The following is a 12,526-nucleotide window of genomic DNA, read 5'->3' on the forward strand; positions in this document are numbered from 1 at the left end:
ATTACAAAGCCATAAATGGCGGTAAAGCGCAAAAATTCTCAGTCGGCAGGCTTCGATGCCAGAGCATGCAGTGGTGAAGATTTTTCACTGACGAGAACTCTAGCGAGCATTGACCGGCATAATAAACAGCCCAGAGCCGCGTCCCACGGAGACAACATGCCCATTTTTATCTAATCTGATTGCTCACGATCTGAGCCAGCGCAGAATCCGATGTCCGAGCCAAAGCCAAGGTAGACTACTGTGCAGTACATCAGCTGCACTGTGAAGGATACAAAGACTCATAGGTGAGCTGGAATTAAAAGTCTAGTCTCTCACAGTGCCATCGTTGCCAGTCACACACGGCCTGTGTCCCTAAATCCTCCCGTTTTTGCTGAACAAGAACTACGGCAAGCACTCAAACAACCCTAAGTCTCAGAACCCTGGGTGGTCTTCCCCAAGGCAATGCCGCACTTACCTTGCCCGTCCTCTTTCCCTCTCCAACATTAACTTAAAGATTTTTTCATCTTCCGTTCAAACATTCTCAACCTCGACCATCGCAACACTCCAATCAACCCGCCCACGAAGCCATCCTCAGCCATCCCGAAAAGGAAGCTGAGATGAGCGACCCTGGACAATGACCATGGGTAAAGTGCAAGGCTTCTTCTGTGCTGTTTTTAATGCCACCCCTCCCCTGACCAGCGGATGATGATAATTCGATCTGTTCGCTTGACCCTATGCTCACCCCTCTCTGGCTCTCAGTCTCCCAGTCTCCCAGTCTCCCAGTGCTCGAGATTCTCGCCCGTCGTCGGCCCCGTCGGCCTCTTCTCCCTTCTTGACCTCTCCCTCCCTGCGAGCCCGCTGATGGTATCGCTCACTGGTCCGGCTCTTTGCACGCTTTGTGGCCAGTGCTGGTGCTTGTCTTGCATCGTTTCAACGGTTTCGCAGCTTAGGCTGGCGGCCAGGCCTGAGACTCATTATTGCCCTGCAACACTGATGTGGGTGCGCCTTGCTGGTCTCTTTTCTCGGAACGGGTACAAGTACAAGTACAAACCCACTCCATATGCTCTTGTTTGCTCGCTTCCAACCTGACCCATCAGGTTTTCTTCGTTTTCTGCGCCTCAACCACTTTGTTGTTTCATTTTTCTCCTTCTTCTCTGTCTTTGCCTTTGTCGTTGGTTTCTGCGCTTCAAGTTTGCCTGCTCCCAGACTTTGATTAGAGCCGCCAGCATCTTGACCTGCTGCCGACCTGCTCGGCTTTACCTCTTGCAGTTCAAGCTCTGAGCGTATGCAACCTTAGATGCCAATGTCCCTTACAACACTTTTACTAATCTTAGACTTCCAGCGCGTTCCCGTGCCTCCATTCTATTTCCACCAGCATCAAATTTTTAAGTTCAGTCTCATACAGTAGTGGCACTAGAGAGATCTGCGCAGACTCGCCTCCTGGCTTGGACCCAAGTTCTATCCAGGCTATGGCGTCTAACACGCCTTTCCTAGCCGATGATGACGGTGCTTCATACGGAACCGTTTCCCCTCCAGAATCACCACCACAGCACACTCCGTTCACTATCCCCCCATGCGACCAGAAAATATCGCACAGAAAACCACTGTCTCGAGCGCCACCATCCAGCTCCGAAGAAACCATAATAGACGTTGAAAGCGACCATTCCGATGATGATGCAGGCTCCGACTCTCATCAAGATGTCCATGAAAACTCACCACACGAGTCTGTTCGTGCTGCTGTGTCACCCACTGATGACATCACCCTCTCTATTAACACGCCACGCATGTGGGCGCTCTCTCTCCTCTTCAGCATCCTCGGGTCTTCCACAAACTTATTCTTCTCGCTTCGTTATCCCAGCGTAGCCATATCGCCCGTCATCGCCCTCCTTCTTGCTCATCCCCTGGGCCACCTATGGGACTACATACTCAAACGGCCAGACGACCCACGTGAACACTTCGAGGCTGGGGTGTTGTGCGGTCGTACTGATGTGTCCATACGCTATGCTTCTTTTTGGCAGCGCTGGCGACTGTGGCTTGGCCAGGGCTGGTGGAATGAAAAGGAACACACATGCGTCTACATAAGCAGTAATGTTGCTTTTGGCTTTGCTTTTGCGACTGACGTCATCGTTGAGCAGAGTAAGTTTTACAAGCAAGAAGTCACCATTCCCTACCAGCTGCTGCTCACACTTTCCACCCAAATTCTGGGATATGCTTTTGCTGGCTTGACGCGCCGTTTTTTGGTTCGACCCAGCAGCATGATTTGGCCCGGTACCCTCATGTCTGCTGCCATGTTTTCAACCCTGCACAAGGAAGAGAACAAGCCGGCTAATGGCTGGCGTATCAGCCGCTGGCGGTTCTTCAGCTTCGTCTGGCTAGGCGGCTGTGCGTTCTACTTTCTGCCCGGGCTACTCTTTCCTGCCCTTAGCTATTTCAATGTCATGACCTGGTTCGCCCCTAAAAACGTTGTCGTTGCCAATCTGTTCGGTGTAGTCTCTGGCCTGGGCTTGTTTCCCATGACCTTTGACTGGGCGCAAATCACATACATTGGGTCACCCTTGCTAGTTCCCTTTTGGGCTGCTGTAAATGTAGTAGCTGGAGTGGCCATTGTTATGTGGGTTCTGGCACCTATAATGTACTATGCCAACGTTCTGTACTCCTCATACATGCCCATTTTGTCTGCCTCTGTCTTTGACAACACCGGCCAGGTCTATGACGTTGGTCGTATATTGACCAAAGACTTTGTTTTCGACCGCGAAGCCTACCGTAACTACAGTCGAGTTTTCCTCCCCATAACCTATGTGCTCAGCTATGGCGTGCAATTTGCCGGACTGGCCGCATTGCTGACGCATACTGTTTGCTGGTATGGTCCAGATATTTGGCGTACGTGGAAACAGTCTCTGCAGGAGGTCCGCTCAGAAGTGTCCGGGACTACTCTATATCAGCGCATAGGTGACGGACCGATTGGCATTGCCCCGTCTTCGAGACCAGGCACTTCATCTGGCGCTTCAGTACGGTCTACCAACGCCACAAGCTTTGTTCGTGAAGATGTACACACGCGTCTAATGCGCCGCTACGAAGATGCACCCATGTCGTGGTACCTAATAACATTTGCCAGCATGGCCGCTGTCGGCATATTTGTCGTTGAATAGTAAGTCTCTACACCCAATCCCCGCTCTTCTTTCAGTGTCAACTTTCTAACACACGCTCTTAAGCTATCCTGTCCATCTCCCCTGGTATGGCCTCCTCATGGCGCTTGGAATATGCGCCATCTTTTTTATTCCCAACGGCATTGTCATGGCCGTCACCAATCAGCACAGCAGTATTTACTTGATCTGCCAGCTCGTATGTGGTGTAGCATTTCCAGGCCGTCCTGTCGCAAACATGGTCTTTGTAACATATGGCTACATCTCGTCAGCCCAGGGTATTAAATTTGCAGCAGACCTGAAACTCGGCCACTACATGAAAATCCCACCCCGCCTGCTTTTCCAAATACAACTGGCTGCTACAGTCGTCTCTTCGTGCACACAAATCGGTGTCCTCAACTGGATGTTCCGCAACGTGCGAGGCATCTGTACAGCCGATGCCGTCAACGGCTTCACTTGCCCTTTCGCTCGCGTGCATTTCAACGGCTCCATCCTGTGGGGTGTAGTCGGGCCCGCCGAGTTCTTTGGTCATGGCGCCATGTATCGCCCGCTGATATGGTGCTTCCTAGTTGGTGCCATCCTTCCAATCCCCGTTTGGCTGTACGCACGCCCCCGCAAAAACAGCCTCGCTCAACACGTCAACTTCCCCGTCATCTTTGGCACCATGAGCTGGATACCGCCCGCTACCGGACTCAACTTTTCTGTGTGGGCCGTTGTCTGCTACGTTTTCAACTATCACATCCGCCGCCGCGCTGGCGCTTGGTGGGCCAAGTACACCATGACGCTCAGCGCTGCGCTTGACTCGGGCCTGGCCTTTGGCATTGTCGTCGTGTTTTTTGCCATCATCTACCCCAATGTCATGGGCAACTTCTCATGGTGGGGCACCGAGGTGTACAAGCAGGGCTGCGACTGGAATGCCTGCCCGTACAAAGAGCTCCCGGAAAGCGGCCACTTTGGTCCGGCAGATTGGTGATGGGGCGGAGCATGGAACCCATTGTATCCTTTGTTTTCTTTTCCCTGTCGTACATATGATTATGATTCCAAGACTCATCAAGGCCCACGAGATAAACGAGTTTCTCTTCATCACATCACATCATATCACCTTGTATTTCCGTTCTTATTTTTGTTCATACCCCTCGTCTTCTTTTTGTGTCGGTTGGATCTCTTATCACGTGATGTATGTACATAACCATTCGTTTATTCGGGTCACTTTTAGGTGGTTTGTTCTGGGTGGCATCATGAACACTCATTAAAATCTAGTTCTGGAACTTGTAAAAAAAAAAAGATATAAACACAAGAGAGAAAACACGCTCTCATCTGCAAATACTTGCCTCCGTTTCCCTTCTTATATCACCTCGGACCCTGCTTCCTGACTGCCCCCGTGCTATGCCCAACTACCATGTAGCTACTGTCCTTCCTGGGCCGCCCGCTCCTCATAAAACTCCAGCGTCAGCGCCGCCAAGAACCCCGGGATACACCCTTTATCACGGACCCAGAACTGAATCAGCCCGCTAATGCGCTGGGCAAACTCGCTCTTTGGCCCGCCACCAACCTTCATCGTGCCGCGCTCGCCGTCAAACACAATCGAATTTTCGTGCTCGTCGCTCGCGCTCGGGTAAAACGTGCTCTCGACGCGCATCTTGCCGTTGGGCATAAAGACCACGGTCCAGCCAAGCGTGCTGAAAATGGCTTCTTTGAACTCGAGCGACTTGGCCGCCCAGACCTCCTTGAGCCGCTTGATCGACTTGTGCGCCGACGCCGTCTCGCTCCTGGCCGCGTCGACGTCGCGCTGGACGGCCGCCAGCTGCGAGGCGGGCAGCAGGTCGACGCCGGCGGGCGCGCCGCGCACGAGAGCGAGCAGGTCTGCGTTTTCCTTTTGCAGGGCGTGCAGCGTGTCCATCTTGACCTTTTCGACGTCGGCGGTTGGGTTGTTGCGCAGCGCGAGGATGCGCACTTTGGTCGTCTTCTTGGCCGACTCGAGCTGCTTCATCAGCGCAACCACGTCCTTTTCGCGCACCGCGAGCTTGGTCTGCGCGGCCGAGAGGGTGTCCTGCGCTGTGCGCAGCTTGCGCGTCATCTCGCCCAGCTGCTCTTGCGCTGCGCCGTCGGCATCGGCAACGTCGGCGTGCGCACGCTTCAGGCTGCCAGACGCCTTCTCGCCGCTGTCAGACTCCACTACGGACAGATCGGTGTGTAGGGTCTGCACTTCGGCCTTGTATTGGTCGACGAGCTGTTCCAACGCCTGGATGCGCTCTTCCAGACCCTGGATGCGCTTGGCGTGGGTGTCATCCTGGTTCTCGGCATGGAAGGTAACGTCCTCGGCGTCATATGACTTGAGCTGGGCGCGCAGATACTCAACCTCCTTGACAGCCAGAGCCCGTTGTCTATCGAGCCGCAGAACCGCCTTGTTATCGCCCGCAGCAGTGGCGGTGGTTTTGGCTTTCTCAAGCTCCGCCTTGAGCACCGTCTTGTCGTCCTGGAGATTCTTGATGCTCGAGTCCTGCACAGCCATCTCAGCCTGCATGCTACCAATCTTCTCCACCATGGACGCCGCATTAAGTCTCTCTTGGACCAGAGCACGCGCAACCTCCTCGGGCGACGAGAACTCGACTCCAGCTTCGGGATCATCTGCCGCATCACGGAGATACGATGTCCACGACGACTGCTGCTCTTCGAGATGCTGTATTTGGATGCGCGCCTCGCCTAGTTGCTTCTCAAAGTCCTGCGCCGACTCAAGCCGGCGCTGCAGAGTGCGCTTCTCCTCCTCGACAATCTCGACCGCCTTGTGCACCTGGCGCAGGTGTTTGAGTTCGGTAATGTAGTCGCGGTTGCTCGCCTCGAGAGTGCGGATATGCGAGACCTGGTCCGACAACTCGCGCTTGATGATGGCCATGGTCTCGACATCGCCCGTCTGCGCCTTGAGCCGCAGGACATCCGCCTCCAGCCTGCCAATCTGCTCGTCCTTTTCCGTGACCAGCGCCTGCGTCTTCTGCAGCACCTCTTCGCGCGCCTGCGTCTCGTGCTCGAGCTCTTGCACAATGCGCGCGTTGGACGTCAGCTGCATCTGCAGATCCGAGACCGTCTTGTCGTGGCGTCGCTGCGCGTCGTCCTTGGCACTCGTCAGCTCCTCGACGGTCTCCTCGAGCTCGCGGTTGCGATCCTCCAGGGCGCGCAAGCGCCGCTCCGACGCCGTCTTGTCCTGCGCCGCCGCGTCGCGCAGCTCCTGCATCTCGCTCTGTAACCGGCTCGTCTGCCGCGTCGCCAGCACCGACTCGCTCTCGGCCGCCTGCTTCTTCTCAAAGTCCTCTTGCGCGCGGCGCTTCTGGTCCTCAAGCTCCGTCGTGTGTCGTAGGCTTTCGCGCGCGTGGTCGTCCTCCATCACGCTCATGCGGTGCCGCATGGTCGCAATTTCCGCCTTGAGCTGCTCAATCTGCCGCCGCTGCTGCTCATTGCCATCGGGTTCGGCAGCTGCCGGAGCAACGTTTTCTTTGCTGCTGTCGCATGCGATGCTATGGGTCGACTCGGCGCGTGATCCCGGTCGTGGCGGCAGCGACTCGCCGGTGAGGAGGTTGTAGCTGGGCGTTGCTGTTGATTGGAAATTTGACTAGAACAGCAAAAGAGAAAAAAAAGAATTAGCCGCGCTGTTCGTTTTGCGTCACGCTATGCATTGCCACTGCCGGGCAAACCGCCCCTGGCAGAAGAAAAGTACAATGAAAAAAACCCACCCGCGCTGTGGAATGGCTTCGTGGCCTCGGAATGGACCCGGGCCCAATGGTCGATCGGAACCGGCTGGCAGCCGTCGGCGCCGCCACGCGCGATGCCGGGCGCGCTGAGCCGGGCTCTCTGATTGTGTTTTTTCTCATGGTCGCGTGGCCGTCGTGGTGTAGCGCGTCGCCATGCGATTCTGTGCTTATGATTGTTTCTGTCTAGAAACGCGCGTGTTTTCTGTTGGATGAAATGCAAAAGGTAGCCCGACTGAGAACGCCCCTTGGCGCGCCGTGATATTCGCGTGTTCGTGTACTTTGTCGTTCTAGTCTGCTGTGTTGTAGGAGACGCCCTTTGGATCAAGTAAAGCTTCCAAGAAGTGTGGCAGGGCTTTGTTGACTTCAGATGAAAATCAATGTCACGTGCAACTTGTTATTGGAGTTGAATCTAAACCGATAAATTTCCCACAGGACCTTGAGGTTTAAGTGGGGTCTTTGTTTGGACCGATTGTTTACTTTCAACCCTAAACCTGAACCATGTGAACAACTTTGTGCCACTTTAAAGGACCACAACAGTAAGTCCAACATCCATCAGAGAAATATTTTAATTAGGATTAGCTTTTACAATAAGCTTCCCAGGTTTCACAACCCTCAGAGAGCCACCACAGATTTCCAGTGGCAAAAGGAATCAGTAACAGCGCAGGGACACCATAGCCTAGCATGCCATGGCTTCCATCACAAAGACATTGTCAACACAGCACTTTGGCCGAGAGCTGGTTAGGTGGGATACAGAACAAAAACGAACACAGTCAAGGGTATTTGAGATGCGAAATTAATATAGAGGACGAAAAACAAAAGGACAGAGGGGAGACAGGAGAAGAAGCACTGGCGGACAAGGCCAGCTGCTGGAAACAGAACAGCCCAAAGAAGACGCCAACAGAGTTTTCTTTCATGACCGGAAAATGGAATAAGAGACAAAGGAAATATAACAGAAAAAAAAAAGTAATAGGATCGACTGACAAGCTGACTCGCAAGGAACGGCAGACAGCATGAGTCAAAGCACAAATGCACGGAGCTCAAGGCGACGACGGAATGGCGGAGGTGGGCTGAGGAACCAGAGACGAGTCTTCGTCATTCACCGATTCGTACTTGCCACTGACAACCTTGACAGCGAGAGGAATAGGTGACCATTTCATGTCACCAGGGAGTCCAGAAGACTCAGATGTGGCCTCGTCAGCGAACGGGTCGTCCTCGACTTCTACACCCTTGCCCTTGGTTTCCTCCAGGCGGGAAATAGAAATACCGGCCAGAGACTCGGTCACATTCTGGGGAATGTACTCCCAGTTGGCATCAACATGGCCTGGAGTAGGCGCACCATTGGCACCAGCAATCTGGCAAATAACCTTGTGAGGCACGCCCTTTTTGAGGTGGAGCTCAGGCATGCGCCAGTAGACAACATGACGTTCTTTCAGATGAGTGCCTGCTGGCTTTGATTTCACGCCGGTGGCGAGACCCTTGTAGTTGACAGAAATGGCTACATTCTTGAAGACCAGCTCGTCAAACTTGCTGTCCTGGTAGATATTAAGCATGATTCTCAGGTTCAGCGCATCGCCTCGTGTGGTCCAGTTGGGCTCGATGGAGAGAGGAAGATTATGCGCGAGGGAATGGCCATTTTCGTCTTCAGAATGAATGCGGTATGTGAATGCAGTGGTAGTGCGGTTCAGGTATGACACATCCAGGCTGTACTGGTCATTGCGACCTTGTACTGAGGGGTGAACAAAGATTCGGTTAGGGCCGATGGCCTCGAGGTTCAGGAAGTTGTTTATGAGAATAGATTCTTCTGCAAGGGAAGTTAGTATTGGCCGGTGTGCTATTGAATAAACAAAACTTACTCTTTTCGCGATCGACAGGCTCCGCCGGTCTGTACCCAAAGGCAATCTCACCACTCATCTTGACCGTCTTCAAACCCGAAGGAGCAAAGGTGGCAGCAACCATTTCAACAATCGATGCAGACAATCCCTCGCTTGTAAGTTCAGGATGGCGGAACTGACGCGCACCAGACATACTGGTGCCAGAGCGGACTGAAAGTGTATCTGACCCAGCCACTGGAGCGCGAGGTTCGCCAGCGAAGGACGGCGGCTTGTGAGATTGATGCTGCTGTTGCTGGAACTTGTCGGGGATAGATGGGGATGGAGGAATAGCAGGCAGGCCCAGAGCTTCACCCATACTCTCTGGCTGTTGTGGAGGCGTAGGCATGTATATCGTGTTCCGTACTTCCCGTCTTCCACGCACAGTAGGGGCCCGTTTGGCGGGCATCTGCATTGACAGTGCACTAGCGACATTTGTGATGGCCGCCTTTTCCTGTTCGGGATCCTCTTCATGGATTGGCCTGTTCTGGATGTTGAGCTTGAACAATTGCTCATTGTCATGGCCTTCTGCGGCTGCCGCCTCTTGCTGAGCCAGAGTAATGGGATCGACAGTATCCGGTCTAATGGTGAAACCTTCAGAGTCTACAGCGGGTGAGGCAGTGGTTCCTTCACCACCTGGAGGAGAAGCGCTGGAACCTTGGGAAGGGCCGATGTTTGAGCTTTCAAAGCCATTGCTTTGAGAAGTGGGAGATTGGGTATATTGCCTGTTAGAAGGGGAAAAGCCATTGCCATGGCCATTGGCAGCGTTCCCGTCTTGATCGTCAAAGGCCTGGCCATTGACGGGTGCATCCTCAGAAAGTGAAGAAAGCTTGGCATGGCCAGAGGACATGTCGTGAATGGATGGCCGGGGTGAAATGTTGCTTGAGCTGTGATTGCCACCCATGACGCGGCCATGCTTTTGGGCCGCGATAGGACTGAAGCCGGCGAATCCGCCCTGGATGCTCTGACGGCGTCTTCCTAGCATGTTACCAAGACGGCTGCGCAAGCTTGAATCTAGACCATGTGTTAAAAACCTTGATGTGTCTGTTTCGGGATTTTCTTGAAGACCTACCTGGTTTAGATTCATGGGCATTAGAGCCCTCACGTACATGGTCATCGGATGGAAGTGGGGGCATTGGGGGAGCTGCAAAGGCCGCAGGCATATGGAATGACGCATTTGTAGAAGAAGAAGTCGGAGGCACCTGTCCATGTGATGTGGTAGGGGCAATGGAAGGCTGCACACGAGAGGCGGGAGTCGAAACTTGACCGGGAGTTGAAGTGGCCGTGGGTACAGAAGTCAGTACAGATATGGGAGTCTGTGGAGGGTGATCAGCTACAGAATTTGGGGACTGTGCTTCTCGCTGAACAGGAGGTTCGGCGGCGGTAGAGGATGTACGACCAACACTAGGGCCGCTAGAATCACCAGTAACCGCGTTCGACTGGGTCTCGGCCCGGTTTGGCTTCACTCGTCCCGAGGTTGTACGGTGAACGAATTGGTCGATCTCGCGTTGAGTAGAAACCTCAAGGAGAAGGGTTAGCGCATCAGTAGACGAGGCCGCACTGCGTTGCGAGCAGTCCAGATCCATGGTTTCGTATTGCGTCAGAAGATTGCGCATCTGGTTAACACGCGCTTCATCGGCGACTTGAAGAGACTCAAACACAAATGGGGCCTGGGATTCCCATTGAGAAATGGCAGCCTCCAGTCGGGCTGAAGCCTGTTCCATTTTGGCGTGGTTCTTTGCGCCCTTTTTGCTAAGCTTTTCTGTCTTTTCCTGGGCATCGTCAAGCTCGCGTGCCATTGAGACGAGATTCGAGTGTATGATGTTTAGGTTGCGCACATCGTCTCGGCCCGAGAAGGATCTCAGCGGTGTTTCGATTTCAATGTCGATGCTGGCGGCAAACTGATGATGCGCAGCGGCGGTTTGTTCGACAGACTCTACAATCTTGTCCCAGGCTTCACGAAACACGCTGTAGGGAGCAGCGTTAGTAGAACAGGCCGAGATCATGCTATGCTGGTGGCTTACGTGATCACTTACCCAAGTTCGGATTGCGGGTTGGGGACTCTGTGGGCGCCGAGTTTGCGCAGGCCGGCGACATATTGCTCCTCAACCTTGCGGCGTTCCTATAGACTACAAGTCAGCAAAAAGTCATGCCACTGATAGTAAGCAGTTGGCTGGCACTATGGCGCGCGGCGTACGGCAACGGCGTGTGGGAGTTTGGCTGTTCGTACCTGGAGCCAGTCAATGACTTCATTGTTGAATTTCAGCACACGCTTCAGGCGGTCATTGTAGACCGAGACGGCCTGCGACGGCTGGAGGAATGGCTAAACATGGAGCAAGGAAGGCTGTTGTTAGCAATGGCAGAGATGAGATGATTCCAGCGATCAGTTGCCATTGGTTGTCGCGGTAGAAGCCGAGGAGCCAGGCGGGAGGACTCACCAGCATGGCCGCATACTCAGACTTAGAGAGTGAGTCCATGTTTGCGATTTCGGAGGCGACGGCGGTTAGCGAAGCGGAGGCGGGTGTAGGTGGTGGTTGCGTTGCGATCGGGGCGGAAGTTCCAGGGAGCAAATCAGAGGCTCAGTATGAGGCAAAAGGCATATCGAGTTGGAGGCGATGGCACCGTGACCACTCGATCGAAGCAGAAACTCGCGGCGACTCAGGAACGAATCGATGGGGAGGGAAAACAACGAGAAACGAGACTTGGTCTCTCGGATAGCAGCGACAAGCAAATAAAATAAAGAATAAAAAAAAACGCGGGTGGGAAGGAGAAGAAATATTACGGGCGGATGGATCGCACCAACTGTGGCAACAAAGCGCCAATGAGCTACAAAGACGGAAAAAAAGAAAAAGGCGTGAGAGTGCGCCGAAGCAGGGCGAGTCAGTGTCGATCGAGATGAGGAGAAAATAGAAATAGAGATTAAAGGAAGACAATCGAAGAGGGACGACGGGGAGCGAGAAAAGCTTGGGGAAAGGGATCGGGACAGAAACCGAAGGCGGAAGGGGCAGGACAGGAAAGCGCAGTCCAGAAACAGAAGGAGTCGAAGAATCTGGGCAACTACCGTCTGGTCACTTCCCTGTCTGGTCTGCTGTAGTTTGCAGTCGAGCAACTTCTTTTTTGCCCGTTGAACCTGTACGTACTTTCCCAGCTGTCAAATGTCGCCCACCAGGCGTTGCATGGTATCTTTGTACTAAAGTTATAGCCTCCTATAGCCACCTATTTATCACGATCCTGGAGGCGCCTCTGCTGCTTGGGCCAACAATCACAACAGCCACAAAGACGAGCTCTTTAGCGTCGGGCCTAGTCTAGTGCACACTAACCAACTCAACTCTATGACTAGCAAGCTACCAAGCCCGTTCTGGCCATAAACCGCCCCCTTTGTTTGGCCTGGCTGGGTTTGGGCTGGAATGGAAGCGGAACGCTAAAACTCAGCAAAAAGAGGCCATGCCACTGCTTGCAGCATCCCCAGTGACACGACGACAAAGCCGCGGTCTGTTGGTGGGAGGGGCTCGGCAGCCTCGGAAAGGAAGGCCTTTGCGCCCATCGCCCATCGCCCATCTTCTGCGCTGGTTCAACAGGCCAGCGCAATCGCTTGGCCGAGTTTGTTGCGTCTCGTGGCTGCACCAGAGCAGTTGGCCTTGGCTCACGGGCTCTTCGCTAGTTGGGTCTGTGCCTGTTCGCAAGTGGTCGTCGCATTGTTTGTCGCGACTCGACGACTCGAAACAGCTTGGTCGAGAAGCCCTTTGCCTGTCCAACCCTGGTATTTAGTAACCCTAGTATAATCCCCCCCCCC

General features: G+C 53.8%; 3 protein-coding genes across 3 annotated transcripts; 1 reads left to right on the forward strand and 2 right to left on the reverse strand.

Annotated features, from left to right (window-relative positions):
* Positions 1 to 1,448: 1,448 nt before the first annotated feature.
* BROUX77_000469 (uncharacterized protein) lies at positions 1,449 to 4,095 on the forward strand (the record flags this gene model as incomplete). Its single annotated transcript, XM_073749477.1, has 2 exons — positions 1,449 to 3,127; positions 3,192 to 4,095. 2 exons carry the CDS (start codon positions 1,449 to 1,451, stop codon positions 4,093 to 4,095), a joined length of 2,583 nt encoding a protein of 860 aa, XP_073608706.1.
* Positions 4,096 to 4,527: 432 nt separating this feature from the next.
* BROUX77_000470 (uncharacterized protein) lies at positions 4,528 to 6,985 on the reverse strand (the record flags this gene model as incomplete). Its single annotated transcript, XM_073749489.1, has 2 exons — positions 4,528 to 6,726; positions 6,848 to 6,985. 2 exons carry the CDS (start codon positions 6,983 to 6,985, stop codon positions 4,528 to 4,530), a joined length of 2,337 nt encoding a protein of 778 aa, XP_073608707.1.
* Positions 6,986 to 7,902: 917 nt separating this feature from the next.
* BROUX77_000471 (uncharacterized protein) lies at positions 7,903 to 11,210 on the reverse strand (the record flags this gene model as incomplete). Its single annotated transcript, XM_073749500.1, has 6 exons — positions 7,903 to 8,666; positions 8,719 to 9,747; positions 9,806 to 10,701; positions 10,770 to 10,855; positions 10,964 to 11,056; positions 11,172 to 11,210. The coding sequence occupies 6 exons, from the start codon at positions 11,208 to 11,210 to the stop codon at positions 7,903 to 7,905; spliced, it is 2,907 nt and encodes a 968-aa protein (XP_073608708.1).
* Between the last annotated feature and the right edge of the window lie 1,316 nt (positions 11,211 to 12,526).

This window comes from Berkeleyomyces rouxiae (assembly GCF_048999995.1).
Source record: "Berkeleyomyces rouxiae strain 22BRR77 chromosome Unknown BrBRR77_ptg000001l, whole genome shotgun sequence".
NCBI lineage: Eukaryota > Fungi > Ascomycota > Sordariomycetes > Microascales > Ceratocystidaceae > Berkeleyomyces > Berkeleyomyces rouxiae.